This window comes from Pseudorca crassidens, chromosome 1, assembly GCF_039906515.1.
Source record: "Pseudorca crassidens isolate mPseCra1 chromosome 1, mPseCra1.hap1, whole genome shotgun sequence".
Lineage (NCBI taxonomy): Eukaryota > Metazoa > Chordata > Mammalia > Artiodactyla > Delphinidae > Pseudorca > Pseudorca crassidens.
This window is the reverse complement of record NC_090296.1, coordinates 195,163,437-195,183,850: the sequence shown is the minus strand read 5'-3', so window position 1 is coordinate 195,183,850 and position 20,414 is coordinate 195,163,437. Positions and strand designations below refer to the sequence as shown.

General features: G+C 36.2%; 1 protein-coding gene across 1 annotated transcript in view; it reads right to left on the bottom strand.

The window, feature by feature from the left end:
- KIF5B (kinesin family member 5B) overlaps positions 1-20,414 on the bottom strand; it is a 44,106-nt gene continuing 23,692 nt past the window's right edge. Inside the window, exons 14-26 of the mRNA XM_067704687.1 lie at positions 18,977-19,183; positions 16,943-17,086; positions 11,580-11,768; positions 10,814-10,931; positions 10,228-10,293; positions 10,028-10,133; positions 9,173-9,274; positions 8,097-8,157; positions 7,917-7,988; positions 7,670-7,774; positions 6,530-6,746; positions 5,847-5,963; positions 1-2,454 (exon numbers count right to left, since the gene is read on the bottom strand). Coding sequence (XP_067560788.1) covers positions 2,438-2,454; positions 5,847-5,963; positions 6,530-6,746; positions 7,670-7,774; positions 7,917-7,988; positions 8,097-8,157; positions 9,173-9,274; positions 10,028-10,133; positions 10,228-10,293; positions 10,814-10,931; positions 11,580-11,768; positions 16,943-17,086; positions 18,977-19,183 — 1,521 coding nt within the window. The 3' untranslated portion in view covers positions 1-2,437. The remainder of the gene's footprint in view (positions 2,455-5,846; positions 5,964-6,529; positions 6,747-7,669; positions 7,775-7,916; positions 7,989-8,096; positions 8,158-9,172; positions 9,275-10,027; positions 10,134-10,227; positions 10,294-10,813; positions 10,932-11,579; positions 11,769-16,942; positions 17,087-18,976; positions 19,184-20,414) is intronic.

The following is a 20,414-nucleotide window of genomic DNA, read 5'->3' as shown; positions in this document are numbered from 1 at the left end:
TTCCAAAAAATGTTTTCCTCTTTATTTGAACACAGAAGACATTTACAGCATGCAGGTTAGCTATAATTACATGGCGCCTTCCCAAACCAATTATCTTTGAATGTATCGTCAAGCACTGAAAAGAAACCAACACATTCCACAGGTGGACTCAGACTCTTTTCTATCACCTCCTGTCAAATTGAGAGTTATGCACAGTAGTTTTCTTAAATTAGGCAAATAATTTAATTGATCACCATGAATAAATATTTTTATTTCACTGAGTTTCTCTTCTGAACCATTTCTCAATACCACTCAGAAGAACATTAATATAGTCGGTCAAAAATAAAAGACACTGCAAATTGAAATAAGTGTCAATGTTCCAAATGATCAGAAATTTTCATTTGTAAGAGTAAATGCTGTGTTTAATGACCTACCATAGCAAAAGCAGTTCAGTGAAAACAAATTTAGGAAATTCTCTGTACATTTTGTGAAAGTTTGAAATTATAAATAGAAAAGAACCATTAAGATATTTTAAAAACCCTAGCACTGTATACTCTGAACCACATGCTAGTTACAATTCATCGTTTGTTACATAGTACCAATACCATGATGTATCTTATAAGAATGAAACTACCATATTCAGACAAAAGAGAGAAAAAAAATTCTGCTTCATCTCAGAATATTGCCCAAAAAGCAAGCTTTCGTTTGAAAACAAAATACAAATGTCTACGTGAATGCAGCCAAACATTTCTCCATTTAGAAAACTATCATCACAAATAGGTGGCAGCACTTCTTTCAGTGAACTGCCCTGCTTCAATCTTGCTGCTCTACAAGGTTTCATCTCAATTTTTGGAGTGTTTCTTTTGATCATTCCTAAAAACAATACAATCATTTGTAAGGTTGCAGATCGTAACAGCAAGGATTTTTGACTGTTAAAAAAATAAATTTATCTTTTAAATCAAAACTATTATAAAAGTGGAAATTGCAACAGTTAAGGAAATAGAAAAATACGCCAATTATGATCTGAGTCTTCTGACTACGGCTCCAAATTTAATACAAATATCTGTATATAAAACTTTTTCGAAAAGTTAATTCTGCCACCCAGATCCTAACAGAACTTTCCAACTTTCTCTTCTGAGTAACCTTAAATCCCCATTCTCTGCAAATTTCTGCTAACACAGTTGCAGTTACCCACCCCCAACTGATGAAGCACATATTGAAATCTCTTCCCCTGTTAACTTTTATAGCTTCTAAAACAAACTGCTGACTTAGTTTAATCATCTGAGGAAGAAGAACAGGTACACTTAACAACAAAATTACCAGCTACTGCCAACAAAATAATTTATTTGAGGATTGTTAGTGACTTGCAAATAATTTACTACTTCTAGACTAAACAAGAAATAAATTATAGTGTTATGACTTAGTGTACCAGGTAAAAAAACCTCAGGGATTTCAGACCAAAATTTAACCTATATATTTATAAATTTACCATATATTTGTCTTGTCCTTCCACATTTTTTCTCAATTTCCATAGGCTATAAATTTAGATCAAACAATACGGTACTAACAATATAAAATTATGTTTAATCCTATAATATCTTAGTTCACTTCACTATAGTAAGATGACAAATCATTATCCATCCAATTCTTCTATTAATTAGTGGGCTCACCAAAACAAAGCAGGGTGTTTCCATTCCATCAATCTATGTGGATTAAAGCACTGGGAAGAACAGAAATAAATTCCTTTTCCAAACTCTCCTTCTTAAACAAAAGCAGAAGATTTGCTTTTGATATTGTAAAGTATTTCTATTCAGGATAATTCAAGAACAGTCGTTTCATGAGATAAGTAAGTAGCCTTGCTCAGTCTCAAATGTCTAGTTGGGCAGTTTTAAAGGTTTCAGTGCTCAGAGTAGTTTTCAGAAGCAAACTTCAGAGATGATACAGATAATTTTTAACTCCGAAGTCATTTCAAGGGATTTTAAGGTACAGTACTGACCTGATATAATTTGTGGGCATGTAGTGTTATAAGTGGTAAAATTTAAGACATTTAATCTAAAGGTTCCATTTCCCCTAAAATATTGTTTTAATAAGAAAAGAAAAACAACAAGCAGTAGCAGCTAGGTAACTTAAACTGAGATTAAAAAATAAACACAAAAAAACAAGTACAAAAAGCACAGTCCTGTATGACACAGTTAGGTTGGCACAGTGAAGACTAAATTTAAGACATGAAAGACAAACTGTGTAATAAATAGGGCCACAGTTGTAAACTGTCGTTTTTCCCTTCTAAGACACCAAAATTGCACTCTAGTTGTGTTGGGAAGCAGCAGAGTTTACGAGAAGAGAGGGCAGGAAACAGCTGTACAGGCCAGGTACAATTTATACACTAAAAAAAGGTTATAATTCTAAAGTTCCCAAGGGATACAGGCTATAGTCATTGATATAATGTCCTCTTCATACTTCAATTACTTTTAACACCTGAAGATGGAAGAAAGCACAGAGAAAAATATTTTTATTTATACAAAACTTGTGTTTGAGATAATCATGAAAAGAATTAAATAAAATATACTAATGAGTTTAAAAACATTTAGCCAACAGCTTTGACCATTTTCCCCAAAACTGAAAAGATGGCAACATTAAATGACTGAATTTTTCCTTTTATATGCCTCCTAAGCAGAGCCATTTAGGGACAGTACAATATTGAAAGGAGGTCACCCTGCATGTTTTTACTCCCCGCAAGAGCTATGAGTGAGCGGATGTGTAAGTTAGATTTTTTTAAAAAAGAAAAAGATGATTAATAAAATGGCAGCCAGTAGGCAGTGGCAGTGACATGAAGCCAAGGACCACTAACTAACTAGCAATGTTACACACATGGTAGCTGTAAGAAACAAAACGGGGTCGGGTAGGGATAAGCAAGAGGTCCATGTGGTGGGGAAAGTGACAGTGAAATAAACAATCCCAGGGACTTCCCTGGCGGTCCAGTGGTTAGGACTTGGTGCTTTCACTGCTGTGCCCCGGGTTCAATCCCTGGTCTGGGAACTAAGCAGCTGCAAGCCGAGCGGGTGTGGCCAATAAAATAAAATAAACAACCCCAGCAGCAGGTGTCACCTAGAGGCATCCCGTGTTCAGCTGCCTATCTGCCTCCGTGTTTATTAGAAAACCTCCACCTGTCCAAAGCATTACACAGTTAGAAGAACCAGCCATGTAAAACTGGGTACTGAAAGTATCAGCATCATTCATACATTGCCATCTTTTCCCAAAATAAACCCAGTGTTTTGAAATGTTTTTCTTAATAATTAAAAAATAATTTAAAAATCTCTACAAAGTATCTAATTTTTTCAACAATTTATCACTTATGTAGATCATATACTCCTCAATCATGGGTTAAGAATGATCGATGCGAGACTTTAAAAAATAATAACCATTATCCTTTGGACCAGCAATGAAACAAACCTGTAAGTGGTTATACTTTTATAGTTACTTCAAGTCTTGAAAACCTGGGTTAGCCAGGTTAGCCATCTCCCTCATGTGCTTAAGTGCTGTCATGACACTGCGATCAGCATTCTACTTTCAAGCTAAAACCTAGCTATATTTAACAAAGGCCATGGACTATCCTCTCTGCAAATGAGATAGGAGTTCCAAGTTCACATGTGAATTTTAATGTGAGGACAATATCCAAAACGGATAAACTTTTACCTGTATTTATAATTATCTTTTGAAAACTGCCCAGCTCCACTTCCAGAAAAGGCAGCTCACATCTACTCAGCACCCGTGCTGTACTAGGTAATGACATCTTAACTTGCGTAATTCTCAAGAATGACTTTCATTTTATTAGTAAAGGGGCTCAACAAGTTATTAATCCAAAGGGGGAAAAACAGAGGCCATCTCTTAATTGGCAGGAAAACTCCTGTAATGTCTGCTGATGTGACACAATATTAAACACATATCACCCACGGTGTAGTCTGTAAACATGTTTGAAAGAATCCAATAAATGCTTCTAATAAACAGGGAATAGAGGAACAAGGCAACTACACACAGAAACAACCGAACACATCCGAGGAGGCATATGCTCAAGGACACTGGCCTAGTCTATTCAGTAAGTCAGTGTCATTAGAAACGGGGGGGTGTTACTCTAGATTACAAGAGACTTAAGGGGAATAACCGCATGTAAACATCAGTCCTGGGTTACTCCCTGGTGTAGACAAACCAGCTGTAGAAGACTTAACCACAAATAAATAATTAGAAAAATCTGAATATGGATTGGTATAATACTAGAAATGTTTTGTCAAGTGTGATAATGTTATTGTGGTATGTAGAAAAATGTTTTATTTCAGAGATACATTAAATAGGTCATAAATCCGTAATTTACTTTTACACTTAAGAATTTTTAAAGAATTTTAAAAGGAGTCAAAACGAGACAAATTAACTGTTAAAAAGTAACTTGCTCAAGCTCATAAAAGTAGAAAAATCAGGATGCAAACTTAGATGGGACTCCAATATCTGTACTCTTTTCACTGTATCAATCCTCTACCGTGTGGACAAAAAACTATATTAAATTTATGGAAATATGATTCCTCCAGAATATTGCATAATTTTCCACTCAAACTGAGAGCCAATGTTATGCAAAAATGACAAAGTAAAAAGCAGGATTAAAATAAACTGACTTTAGTACTGTTAGAAACAAAGCCAGTCCCTATCTCAGAGTTATCTACTGCTTTTAGTTTCCAAACCACCTACACACTTGGGATTTGCTGAAGAATTTAATCTGAGTTCCTGTCATATGATAAAATATTAGGCAGCTATAATCAGTCATGCTGTATAAGAATATGTTCAGAATATACTGCCAAGTTAAAAAAAGCTGGCTACAAAGTAACATATATAGAATAGCGTAGTATGTTGGTACTATGTTATATTAGAATGTTTACTAGACACTTCAAACTTTCTAATTTAAAAGTTATAATATGTAAAGAAAGCTCCAGAAGGATATATACAATATATTGGGTGGTGTCTCTGGATGACATTTATCTTCTTGATAATTATCTTTGTGAAAATTCCTCATCCCCCTACAGGGAACAGATATTACTTGTATTTAGAAAGAAACAAACAAGAACTCATAAATCAGTTAGAAAAACCACTCACAACAGGTAAATGGGAAAGGACACAGAAATAATTCATAAAAAACATACGTATATAAGTGGGCCAATAAATATACGAAAAAATCCAAATTCATTAATAAATCAATGAGACGCTTATTTTAGCCTATTAAATTAGAAACTTAAAAACTATTAATACTCAATACTGGCAAAGATGCAACAAAATGCAGTGTCCTTGGCTAAATACAATTTGGTGCAGTCTTTCTGAAGAGCAGTGTGTTAGTATGTGTCAAGAGTCTTAAAAATGTTCATTTTCTCATAATTCCACTTATGGGAATCTTCTGGAAATAATCTGAAAGTGAGGAGGTATAAAAAGATGTTTCATACTTCAGATTTCATACATGGAAATTTCAATTTTGGAAAATTTCAAGTATGGAAAAACTGACATAATTAAATGTCCAGTAAAAGTTATAAACCATGGTATATTCATCAGACAATAGCCAGAGCTTTGAAAAATGACCCAATATTACGTTAAAAACAGTAAGAGCACAAATTTGAATATACATATAGTATGATCTGAACTATGAAAAAACTAGACAAAATCATGCTAAGTTACTTTTATAATCCCATACATTATGAAGAAATCATAACACTACTGTGAGAATCCAAAACACTGCTTAGCCACCAACGGCTGAACATCCCCACGGACAGCTGCGACTCGGAAGCCAGCCAGAGAGCACAGACCCGAGGGCGCCGCGTGAGGCCACGCCTGCTCACCTCCTCCGCCTCGCACGGCCGCCGGCGGGCCGTTCTGCACAGGTGCGCCTCCCCCACGAACTGCACTGGGATGAGCCGGAGAAGCTGCCGGATGTTGCCCAGGACGAATAGGTTTAGCTGGGATGAAAAACAAACACTGACTTCAGAACAAATAACACACAACCCCAATGACTCGTTAAGTGTCTTTTCTTATTTACAACAAATTCCCAAATGTCTTGTTTTTCTTTGCCTTCTTGTTTCTCAGTGAATCCCTCTATCTCTTTCTTTTTCAGTTACATCCTTTTCTCCAGGACCTATACAATCCTTAGCCTCTTAAAAACCTTATTCCTGCATCAATGCCTAGCAATTAAAGCATGAAATACCGTGCAGGACATTTTCTTGCAAGTCTCTTCTTGCTTTCATAACATCGCTCTACACAGCTGCTCCTACACCTGACCAGTCTTGCTTGTCTAGTTCTGATTTATCTCCTTGTCCTGTTAATTAAGGTGGCTATTCCTCAATGCTCTGCATTCCCAACAATGCCACTCTGGTAAATTAGAAAATACAGACAAAAACCACTGTGACATCACATAACAAATCAATCAGATTACATTCTCAAGTAAATAAAAATATTCAAACCAAAGCAAGGTTTAAAGGTTTTTTTTTTTTTTTTTGGTTTAAAGGTTTTATTGTGTCCTACTAACCAATTTGTGCAGAATGCCCTCTTCTGGCCATATTCTTTGACCTGACTGCTTCCTTTATACGATCTACTTCCTGCTGATAGCGTTTGCGATCGCGAGATGCATTTTCTTTGGCCTCTTTCAGTGCCGACTCCAAAGCTTTCACTCTCTCAGCTGTAGCTCTGAGTCGCTTTTCCAGCTTAGGAAGCTCACAGCGAAGATCTGCGTTATCACGTACCAGCTACAGGTATATAGGAAAAATAAGGATTCTGACTTTAACAATGATTTGAAAAAACAGAAACATTTCATAATTTCTCTTGAAAGAAAAACTACATTTTATACTAAGGTTTTTCTCACTTAGCTAATTTAAATAATTTAGACAGCAACAAAGAATACATATACCCATAAATATCATCCTCACATATGTTTCTCCCCAAAATATAACTTCATTCAATACTGGGGGATTGGGGAGACTGTTCTTTTTCCCTATGACAATATGCTACAACACTGTGTTAGGTCTCTTCATTAAGATACTAATCTGGTGGAAACAAATACCTTTTTAGATACAGCAAGATCCACAATTACACATAAACTTGGCAAGTCCCTTAATAAGCACTGCAAGCAAGAAAGGCTAAAATTCCCTTAACCTCACTCTACTGCAAACATCAGGTTTCTAGTAACAAAGACATACAATAAAGTATGCCAAGAAACTTAAGAAGTAAGTAACTGAATCACATATCAAGCCTTAATAAAAAATAAGCAAAAAACCCCACAGTAAGCATTACTTAAAAAAAAAATATGAACTCCCTCATTATTGTAGTATTTCAGACTCTGGGGCATTAAATGTATAAAGATCAAAAAAAAAGGGGGGGGTATTTTAACTCAAAGACTTGTCTTCCAGAGATTTAAAAATGACCATGAATAAATTAAGAAAACTAACAGACCTGAAACCCTACAAAGAAAACAACACGTTTTCATTGACCTCTTGCTAAAGGCTGTTAGGAATATTAACTCCCATAAAAACTGCTAGTTGTTTGTTTCTACATTTGCGTGATAAAATAATGGAATGGCTCAGGGTATGAAAATCCTTAGGACTCTGAAGACTCAGATACATGCCACTCCTCAGATTTTATTGCAGCGAACACAAAACATTCTCCTTGTTACCTGTTTGTGGACTTTGGTGAGTTGTTCAAGATTATTCTCGAGAAAGGAGATTTTTTGCTTCTGAGCAGCACTGCCTCCGGTGTCGTCCGAATCAACCTCGGCGCTCTAGAGAAGACGGGCAAGTGCTATGAGACCAAGTAAGGGCAACGCTTACCTCCCCACTCTTATGACAGTGTGAGGCTACTCCACTCAGAATGCAATTAGACACAGTAAACACAGTAACACCGACCCAGTATTATTTTATTACCTTTTTAACCCTGGTGGCCAGGTCCTGAACAAAGAGCTTCCGCAGGTTGTGTAAAGTCTGAAGTTCCTTCGCCTTGAATTAAGAAAGCAGTATTTTTAGAAGTAGGTCTTCAAACTGAGTAACTAGGGGAAGAACCCATTAAATATTCCCCAATCCTATTTATATCCAAGTTTTACTTACCACCGTCTCCTCCAAACCCTTCAGGTCTTGTCTCGCTTGTTCTCGTCTATCTTGCATAACCCTAAACAGTGGAAGAATATACAAATACATTTTCAACTTTGAGTCCGTAAATTCTATATTTAGCAGAAATATTGAATCAAATGTTTTTATCTGACAGGATCAATGCTTACAAATAAGTAAAAGATTATCATAGAAAAAAAAAGATCATCATAGTTTTAAAAAACAGCTTACCAATGTTGTGTCTTTCAAAGAAATTTCTATATGCCTTGTCATTTTCTAAATCTATGATTTATTAGAAAAAAACTGTCCTAATATAGCAATGGAAGCGATGAAAGAAAACATGGCAGAATTCAAGTAATAAGGAGAGGTTCTTTTTATATTTTAAGAATATGCATTATCATATAGCATACTGATCTTTATCCAAAATAATTCTGATTAACTGAAAATTACAGAGATTATAAATTATTGCAGACTAAAACATTTTATGCATTTTAAGTTAACGTTACTCTAAACAAAATTATGGCTGAGATTCAGCAGAATTGTTAAAAAATCAACTCTGAGCTGGTCCTGTGGGTGTGCCCATCCTAACCAACTGTTCCTTTATAAATTGTCTCTGATAAATTCAAGGTATGTGAAAGTTATAATCGTGAGTTTTCTACCTGCTCAGATTATAGAAAACTGTGTGTTGACTATACTTTTAGTCAGTAAATAAAAAAAATAATAAATGGCAAAAACCTCTGTTCAAAAGGCAAGGCTAAAACAATAATGGTCTTTTATTTATGCAAGATCAAATCTGACAAAAATTCCGTTTTTGTGGCAGATCCTGAAATCTTCTAAATTACCAAATGTCACGTTTTAGGTGATTACCAGTGAAATATTAAGACCTGGCTTCCACTAAAGTACAAGAAAGTATTGCAAGTTTTTAGATATAAATCAAACCAACTCAGAGGGTTTAAGGAAAACACCCTTTAGCCTACACGAAGTGAAAACTTTATCCACTGGATATTTCTGAGAGTACTGCCAGTAACTCTCGCATCTAGCTTTCACTTTTATACTTGAACCAAGGCTCTACTCACGTAAGTTCACGTAGCTTTCTGCTTTTGTCCTGCTCCGTAGCTTTCAGCTTCTCGTGCTCCGCTCTCAGGCGCCCTTGCTCTAATGCCATCTTCTGGTTCTGGCTGACAAAGTAAAAACCTCGCAGCATCAACATCCCCATCTTCTAGATGTTCCCATTAAAGCTTTCCAACTCTCCAATTCCACAGTCTCACCATTCAAACATGGCAGGCCTCCTCTGTTAGGATGTGACCCCCAGCAGCAAAGAGGACTGGGCTACGTTCAGCCCACAGTACTTTTTATACTTTGGTTTGAAACCATAACTTGATTTTGTATCTTTCATCTCCCTGAATTCTTATCCCTAAATCCATTAACAATAAGCCCCATGTCCCAAACTTTGCCATCGTTTTTTGTTACTCTCCTCTGGTTCCTACTCAAATCATGATTTGGACACAGATCTCAAATTTCTATAAATTCTGTGCTATACGCATATGGTTCTGGAAGTAGGAAAATGTGTCCCAGAAAAATGGAGACGATAACTCCTATTAAAACACACACTTCTAAAATCCACAATTTCCAATAAAGTTTTTCTCAGTTAAGAATATTTTTTAAAAGTTAAGGAAATGATTCGGAGGAGACAGTAGTATCTATTTGTAATAATGGCTGAAGTTGGGAATTCTTTACTTTTTACTGAATATTTACATCAAAAGACCTAAGACATTTTTCCAAAATTTCCTATGGAACTTAGAAGTTCCACTCATAAATGAAAAGATTCTTCATTTTCAAGTCAAAAATTGTTTCAAAGAAAAATGCAGGTTTCTAATAAGGATATACTGTCCACCAGTAGTTTCTGCTATCTCAGAGGAAAGCATACTTACTCTTGAAGATCAGTGATAAGTTTTTCTTTTGCCTCGACTTCATCTCTCAAACTACTGATCTGTTTTTGATGTGTTTCTCTGTGGCTTTGGATCTGCTGTTCAACGGCTTGCTAAAATCATTGGGGGAAAGATATTACGTCAGATTACTCAAGATTAACAAGGATGAATGAAAACTGTGAGGATCCAATGCTACGTCGAACTTGCCTTGACTTCATTTGCAGTCTGAACTTTATTCAAATGCTCCTTTTCCATTTCATGCACCTTCTCTGTTTGGGTGGGGAGAGAAAACAGAAGAGAGGAAATGGGCCTTAGAGTTCTTGATATAAACCAAGGGGCAAATGGGTTTTATGAGGCTATGTTCCTTAACAGTACTCGACTTTAAATTATCCAAATGCCAAACGGTAAATCTTGCTCTCTATGCTCAAGACATACTGACTTGTAACTTTATATTCTTTGTGTTTCCTTTTACTTTCTTTGCCTTCCTTTACTTTCTTTGCCTGACACACACACACACACACACACACAGACACACACACACACACACACACACACACACACACACCACTTTATAACTTTGTGGGAAATTCCTAGACTGGCCACTTGAATATTCAAACACGATTTCAAAAATATGTTTCAAAGCCACATTAAAATGTGTTATTTGTTTACTATTCCAAGTTACCTGTATTCCTACTAATCTCTATCAGTGTGAATGTTGACTACAATTATACTAAAGTAGGTAATAACTTACAACAGAGATATGACTCATAAATAACCGGAAGTGAGTACCTTGTGCTCGAAGCTGGACTAGTTCTTCACTGAGGGAATCCACAGACTCCTCCAGCTGCCTTTTCTTTTGCTCCACATTTTGAAGGTATTCAGTCAATGATCTGATTTTGGCTTCATGCTTTTGGGAAAAATATACTGCTATGAGGTGGAATAAAATCTCTGACACATACTTTGTTGTCCAGAATATTTGAAAGTAAGCAAGTTTTATCAACATTGTCTAAACATGTAATACATTTACAGAATAAGATATTTAAACCTAAAATGTTCAGGGGCAAGATTTACAATGATAAAGAATTTAATCAATGAAATGGTCATGTGTACAAGTTTTTAACACTTATAAAATAAGGCACTAAAGGCTGACATATGAGATAATATTCTTACTGTTATCTCCAACTAGCATTATTACCCTCATCCCTCCTGCTACAATTCCTACCTTGGTGAATGGTCTCACCCATTTAGTTGCCAAAGCCACAAAATCAGCCCCGCATTTTTATTCACCCTAGAATCCTTCTAGATTCTTCAATAGTCACATCAGTCACAGCTCTCTAGTAAATTCCCATACGTAACATACACGTTACCAAATATGACCTACTTAAATCATGCATGTTATTTTACTGCAGCTAGAGTAAGAAAAACTAATTGAATTAACCTCTTAATGTTGTTACTCAAAATAACCTACGGAAGGTCATTTTTAGTAACATGTTTACAATAGATAAACTTTACACGCGGCTGTTCAGGAATGAGGACCCTGCTCTGCGGCGCGTACCTGGGAGATGCGAAGCTGGCACGCCGCCAACTCCTTCTCATTTTCTTCCACTTTTCTGCTGCTCTCAGTCTGTGTGCTTTCTAGCTGTCTGCAGCGCTTCACCATGGTTTTCACTTCTGACTTCATTTTGCTAATGTAGAGCCTTGCGACAGTGAACTCTTCATCTATCATGCCAGTTCCCTCAGGCTGCTGTGAGAAAAAGGGAAACAGAAATGAAAGACAGAAATGTCTAGTTAGTGTTTACCCAATTAGACTCTAAAATCTTAAAACAAAATTAAATATTTTAATACTACTCAACATTTGTAGGAAGTCTGGAATTTTTTATTAAATATTGTTTTTAATAAAGGGTGAGTAAAGCAGAGCTTGATTTTTGCCTTCCTTACTTTCTAAAACTTAAAGTTAATACATGCCTACAAGGAAGATGGATGTAAGCGTAAAAACAAACAAACAACACTAATGAACCCTGCCTCTTTCAATTTTTGGATTTCCTCCTCAAAGGCCCGCTACAGTAAATTCACTGTTAATCATGTATATGTCCAGTTCAAAACTTAACAAATAATGATGTTTAGGTGGCAGGGAAATGATGACTTTTAAGTTCTCCAAGGAGGAACTGTGGTCAGTGTACATTCCTTAGTAACTTTCATTACAAAATTCCAGTATAATACTCAGTGTCAAAAATAAGGAGCTCAGGGGAATTCCCTGGTGGTCCAGTGGTTAAGACTCAGCACTTTCACTGCTGGGGCATGGGTTCAAGCCCTGTTCAGGGAACTAAGGTCCTGCAAGCTGCACAGCACGGCAAAAAAATAAGAGCTTTTTGACCTTCCTGCTAAAATCTGGAGCAAGACAAGACACTCTCACCAATTCTATTCAACACAGTATTGGAAGTTCTAGCCAGAGCAATCAGACAAGAAAAAGAAGTAAAAGGTATCCAGACTGGAAGGGAAGAGGTAAAACTGTCATTATATGTAGATGACATGATATACACTATATACAGAAAACCCTCAAGACTCCACACAAAAACTACTAGAATTGATAAATGGAATTCAGCAAGGTAGTTGGATACAAGATAAACATATAGAAATTGGTTGCATTTCTTTAGACTAACAATAAAACACCAGAAAGGGAATGTAAAAAAACGAGTATCTTTTAAAATTGCACCAAAAAATTAAAATACTTAGGAATAAACCTGACCAAGCAGGTAAAAGACTTAACTGCCAAAGCAATCCTGAGGAAAAAGAAAAAGGCAGGAGGCATAACCTTCCCAGACTTCAGACAATACAAAGTACAGTAATCAAAACAGCATGATACTGGCACAGAAACAGACATATGGAGCAATGGAAAAGAACAGAGAGCCCAGAAATAAACCCACACAACTATGGTCAATCACACAGCTTTGACACATGAGGCAAGAATATACAATGGGAAAAAGACAGTCTCTTCAGCAAGTGGTGCTGGGAAAGTTAGACAGCCACATGTAAATCAATGAAGTTAGAATACTCCCTCACATCATACACAAAAATAAACTCAAAATGGCTTAAAGACTTAAACATAAGACATGACACTATAAACCTCCTAGAAGAGAACATAGGCAAAACATTCTCTGACATAAATCGTACCAATGTTTTCTTAGGTCAATCTCCCAAGGCAATAGAAATAAAAGCAAAAATAAACAAATGAGACCTAATCAAACTTAAAAGCTTTTGCACAGCAAAGGAAACCATAAACAAAATGAAAAGACAACCTACGGACTGGGAGAAAATATTTCCAAGTGATGTGACTGACAAGGGCTTAATTTCCCAGATATACAAAACAGCTCACACAACTCAATATCAAAAAAACAAACAACCCAATCAAAAAATGGGCAGAAGACCTAAACAGACATTTCTCCAAAGAAGACATACAGATGGCCAAAAAACACATGAAAAGATGCTCAACATCATGAATTATCAGAGAAATGCAAATCCAAACTACAATGAGGTACCACCTCGCACCGGTCAGAATGGCCATCATTAAAGTCTACAAATAACAGATGCTGGAGAGGGTGTGGAGAAAAGGAACCCTCCTACACTGCTGGTGGGAATGGAAATGGCTGCAGCCACTATGGAAAACAGTATGGCAGTTTCTCAAAAAATTAAAAACAGAGTTGCCATATGATCCAGCAATCCCACTCTTAGGCATCCCCTTGTGGTTGCCAAGGCGCAGGAGGGGAGAGGAGTGGGAGTTTGGGATTAGCAGATGCAAACCATTATATGTAGAACGGAAAAACAAGATCCTACTGTAGCACAGGGATGTATATTCAATATCCTGTCATAAACCATAATGGAAAAGAATATGAAAAAGAATGTGTGTGTGTGTGTGTGTATATAAGTGAATCACTTTGGTGTACAGCAGAAATTAACACAGCATTGTAAATCAACTATACTTCAATTAAAAAAAAGAGAGGAAAAAAATAAGGAGCTTGAGAAGGAAGAAATAAACCTGTCTTTGTCTGCAGATGACACGGTTGTTTAAATGTAACATAGTATGTGTAAGATCCAGATGACAAAAGAAATCAAAGAAGGACTACATAAATGGGAGACGGTCCATATTCATGGATAGAAGACTCAATAATGAGATGTCAGTCTTTCCCAACTTGACCTATAGATATAATATAATCTTAATCAAAGCCCCTCCAAGTTATTTTGTAGATATTGACAAAGTGATTCTAAAGTTTAAATGGTAAGACCCTGAATAGCCAACATAATATTAAAGAACAACAGAGCTGGAGGACTGATGCCACCCAACTTCAAGACTTACTATAAAGCTAGTAATCAAGATGATGTGGTATTGAAAAAAGAACAGAAAAATAGGTCATTAGAAATGAATGGAAAGCCTAGGAATAGACATACACAAATACAGTCAATTAATCTCTGACAAAGGGAATTCAATTCAATAAACTGTGCTGGAAAAACTAGTCATCCACATGTAAATACAGAAAAATTTAATTTCAGAAAAATTAACTCCAAATGGATCATAAACCTAAATGTAAATACAAAACTAAAAAACTTCTGGAAGATAACACAGGAGAAAATCTAGGTGACCATGGGCTTGGAGATGAGTTTTTAGACATAACACCAAAACCACAATCCACGAAAGAAAAAAATTGGTAAGTTGGACTTTGTTAAAATTAAAAACTTCTGCTCTACAAAAGACACTTAAAAAAATGAAAAGATAAGCCAGACTGGAAGAAATATTTGCAAAACACATACCTGATGAAGGACTATTATCCAAAACATACAAGGAGAACTCTTAAAACTGAAGGTAAGAAAACCAACAACCAAATGCAAATTCAAACAACAATGAGGACTTCCCTGGTGGTGCAGTGGTTAAGAATCCGCCTGCCAGTGCAGGGGACACAGGTTCGAGCCCTGGTCGGGGAAGATCCCACATGCCGTGGAGGAACTAAGCCCATGCACCACAACTACTGAGCCTACACTCTAGAGCCTGCGAGCCACAACTACTGAGCCTGAGTGCCACAACTACTGAAGCCCACGCGCCTAGAGCCCGTGCTCTGCAGCAAGAGAAGCCACCCAATGAGAAGCCCGGGAACCGCAACCAAGAGTAGCCCCCGCTCGCCGCAACTAGTGAAAAGCCCACGTGCAGCAACAAAGACACAAGGCAGCCAAAAATAAAAAATAAATTAAAACAAAAAACCCGCACAACGAGATAATATCACATATCTGTTCGAATGGCTCAAACTAAAAAAACTGATGACCTCAAATACTGGTAAGGATGTGAATTAACAGAACTTTTATTCACTGCTGGATGGAACAAAAAATGCTATATAAGCCAGTTTGGAAGAGAGTTTGGGAGTTTCTTACAAAGCTAACATAGTCTTAACATATGATCTAGTGAACCATAATGTAAAAAACACAAAACAAGTAGAGCTCAAGCAGCACTTACTGATGTTTATTAACAGGACAAGAACTACATGCAAAACACAAAAATATCGAGGATCCTGGTTTTTGTTTTTTTTTTTAAAGAACCTATTTGCAAGGCTGACTTGTTTTCAAAATAGTGTAATGGTTTAGTGAAAGAAGCAGTTTAGGTGTCAGGGTATCTGTACTATTATCACTCTGCCACTAGACATAAGCCAGTCTTACTCTTTATTTTCTCTATCTTTACCACTTTTTCACTTAAATTAAGATTATTTGAACATGAAATGGAAGGATTTTTCTAAAAACAAGTCACAAATCTACAAAGCAAATTTTGAACAACACCTTTCTAGTGTTCAGTAATATGAAGGAAATCTACTTTTTCATCCCAGAAGATTCCCACAGAGCTCGATCAATCTCACATTGCTTCACCATAAACAGGACAGGACAGGATGTTCAGACTGATGGGGAAGAAAGAGCAAGCCACGTCATCCAGCATTTAATAACAACACTTTGCTCTGTTTCGATGAGGTGAGCCAGCATTAAAAAAATGACATGATGACGAGAACGAAGGCCTGCCTCCATCAACAAACAGTAGCTCTGAATAACATCTAACAGAAGGAACGTGTGCTCCACAGCGAAAACTTTTATTTCATTTCCAACTCTTGTTAAACGGCTGCTTAGTTGGTTCTCACTATAAACCCAAGTTTAAGTTTGGGTTTGTTACTATAACTAGACTTTACTTTGTTACTATAACTAGACTTTAATCAAAAAAGGAAGTCTAAACAAATACCTACTACAACATACAAATCTTTCACGTTATGTGTATGTTTTTGCAGTTAAGAGTCTTTGGTTTTTTGGTCTAAGTTTTAAAATCTACCAGGTCACAAATTTTTTTTTTACCACAAGCTAGTGCTAATATAACCAGTATTAGCACCCTGAAAAAGATTATTAGAAAAGAAAAAATAAGTGTGGCAAAATTTTGATTACTGATTAACTCTAAGGTTCATATTATTCTCTTTACTGTTATATGTTTGAAATTTTTCAAAATAAAGAGAGCGAGCATTAATTAGCAGTGCTCACCTTTCATCTTTTTAAATATTTAAAGCAATCAAATTCATTCACAGTTTACTCCTTGAGCTAATTTTCACTGTTGTTTCAATTACATACCTCCTGTGTGGTAATCTATTAACATAACTTCTAAGCACAAAACCTTTACAAAGAGGAAAAAAACAAACATGGGGTCCAAATAAATGCTACTTACCGAGCATGCCTCCCCAAGCACCCCTTATTCTCCCCCTTGTTCCTCGGCTATTTAAAATTAAGTTAATACCATCTACTACAAATGGCTGTTGTGAGGAGATAATGGGTATGAAAAGAACTCTGTGAAAAATGAAAGTATGAATTGTGTAAAGATTATCATGCTTAATATTTGGTAATTACAGTTACCTTTACGTCGTTGTTTCCTACAGCAATCCCTATTTCTGCCAGGTCTTTCAGTAAAGATGCCATCATCTCCGCTGCTCGCTTTTTCTGGTGGTTGGTCATTTCCTTAAGTTTCTGAAGCTCAGCATCTATACTTGCTAAACTTGCCTAACAGAACCAAAACAAAAGGTACTGTTAAATCTATTAAATGAAAGATCAATTTAAATATTGACAGGTATTTCAAGTTTTCACCTAGTACTCACAAAACCATTATTTTCTGCTTTCATTTTCTTGAATTCTCCACTGAGTTCTGCGAAAGCTCCCAGCTCAAACTTAAAAAATATTTTAGGCCTAAGAGACCATGTAAAGTAGCTATATTGTAATTGCATTAAGGGCAAACAGTTTGTATTATTTCACTCATTTTTGAGATTGGGTAATGTTTTCTACTTAGAAATGGAAAACTTCCAAATTAACTATATTTGCTTTTCATTTATGACCATAGTATGGTATGTTTGTGGAAACTGAGTCTGAGAAAATAAGTGTTAGAATGCAACTCAGTCTTCTAGATGGCTGGTATGTTTTCTTCATCTGCTTTTTATATACTACTTAGCTTCTGTAAAGAATCCACCTGATAATTACTACTACTATGTACTATGATACAAGCAATTATCCAGGAGAGAGTGATAAAGCAGCATTACTACCTGAGTTAAATTACTATAACTATAAATTTAAAACACTACCTGGCTTACCAGCAACAAAGTCACCACAGTTTTGAAAACCCAACCGAATCTGGTTGCTGTAAAACTATTCATTATATCACAGATCAGATACTGCATTTTAAATGTAGGTTATTGACTTTTAGTCAATATCTTTTAGTATCATTTCAGCTGCTCATTTCCTTAAGTATCTGAATAGCGGTATATTGTGTGTTCACTCAGTTTGACCTACAGTGTAATACCAGGTCTAAATTACCAGACATTTTCTCTGGCAGCTGAACAGCAATATTGTAAGCATATAAAAAGAAGCAGAACACTCTAGGGGTTTCTAACTCCTTACCAATACAGTGCTGATATATAAACTGGGACACAAACAGAACTGTCTTAAAGACTGAAATCAGTGACCAAGGACCCACTTACAGTTTACAGAGTTGTAAGAGACTCCTACTGTTCTTCCAAACAGAAGTTAGGTTTGCTAATAATGCAACTCAGTTAAGAGTTATAAAGGTGTCTTGATCTCCATGGTATTAAACTGTAACTACAAGCTAACTGTAAGCTGGGAGGTTAAAAAGGGAAAAGGAACTTCTCCAGGGGCAGGAAGCCTTTTAAAAATGCCATTTCATAGTGTTGACTGATTTCCTTTAGACACTTGACACGGATAGGGAGATAAATAGTGAGCAGTGATCCTGGGTCCAACTCTAAATGTGATTCCTAAACAAGAAGTTAGCATTAACAACAAGAAAACTTTTAAGAAAAAGAGCTCATCCATGGTGATACTCAAAATACTGCAGCAGCAATCACAGCTATATACTATTTCTGGCATCACTGTTGGGGGGCAGCAATTGCCACCTTACAGCTATGAAAACAAAACCCTCATCCCCTGGGGAATCACAAGGAAGATCCAACTACACTGTCCTAGGAAGGCACTGGTCCGAGTGCTGGAAACGTAACAGTGAACAAAACATAAGTTACATGAAGTTACATATCCTGCTATTTTATTTTTACGTGCACATTTTAAATTCTAGTTTGAACAATTAGCTAATAACTTTACTGAGCAACTAGAAGCCAACTTTTACTTTTTTAACAGTAGAATAATATTTGGAATAGTCAATATGTTTTAAAATAGCATTTAATTACGTATTAATAGATGTTTAGAAACTAAAAAGATAACCCTCCTCCCTCCACCTTTAAGGCTTCATTATGGGAGGAAATAAAGTTGACACTTGAGTTCCTTAAGAACTGACGTTATCAATCTTGAGCTTATATAGAAATAAGTTACTTAGGTAATTTTTCAATTAAGAATACTTGTTGTATAGTATTAGGAAAGAAAACTATAGCCTACCGATTTCTGATTCAGCTCATCACTAAGTAATTCATATTCCTTAGTTTTGTCTTCAACTTCCTGAGACTTCTGATCATAGTTGACAGCAAGTTCCTCTAAGGCTTGTAAAACTTCCTTTACTTCTTCTTTAGAGGCATCATTTTCTGCCTGAAGGCGATTCAGCTCAGCCTGCATATTATCTTGATCCCTTCTGGTAGATGCCAGAAGCTACACAAAGGAATAAAAATAACTGTTTTACCCAGGTTTTTAAATGTACACAGGTTTTTAAAATGTATACAAACCAAAAATAACCTATTTCCGTTATCATTTGCAAATCACAACGGGAATGAAATGTGGACGTTATTATGCACGGTAACATTTATTCATTCAACCGATTTCCTGAATGCCTACTATGTGCAGGCTCTGTGCTAGACACTGTGGGAGATGGAAAGGAAATCAAAGATTCCTTTGAGGAATCTAGTAGAAGAAAGACAGGTACACAAATAAATGCAATACAAAATGAAATGTAAGAGCCATAAAGGAGGTAGGACATGACAAACTGCTTGGTAGTATAGGAAACGGGGGGGGGGATATTTCTGGACAGGTATTCATGGAGAAGGTGGCTATGACAGGAAGATTTCTGTCATGTACAAACTAACATAACAGAAAGAAAAAGGCATACAAGGCTCACAATAGTGGGCACAGAAAAAGAAAGAAATCAGTAATGTTTTAAAAGTTTAGATTTTCTTTGGGCAACAGAGGGTGGCACCTGAGCCATGCCTCAGGAAAACATGTTATCAGTAAATAAAATTTGAACTGGAAGAAGCCAAGAGACTAGTTAGGAGAATACTGTAGTCACCCAGGGTCGGTGGCTTTTAAGTAGGGGCATCTGGAAATGTACAGGAGTATTTCTAATGGGGCAGAATGCCAAAGGCACTTCAAAGTGGAAGCCAGGGATGCCCACTGTCCTACTATAATGTACAGGACAGAACCATATAAATGGAGAATTATGCAATGTTACTAGTGCTCCTTTGAGAAACAATGCGAGAGGTCAAACAAGAATAAAGATGATCTGACCAGGATTAATTTCACTGATGCTGGGTATCTCTCACTGAAGCTGTATAGTCTTTGCTCCCATCCCCAGAACAAACCTTAAACAAAGGACCATTTTTCAATTATCCCCCCATTCTGCCAAGTGAGATGAAATGAGGGTCCAAAGTGAAAAACTAGAGAGAAGGAACTTGAAAGAAATAAGATGAAAGTGAAGATGACAGAAATGAACAACAAGTTAGATGAGGGTAGAAATGGTGAAGGGGTAAAAAATGATCTTATTCACTGACATTCTCATTTCCTCGATAAAAGTCATACCCTGAACTACAAATTACTAAAATCAAAGCCAATACAATTCAGAAATCAGTATTTTCTTTAATAATCCCTTTAGACATATATCTGTGTTTAA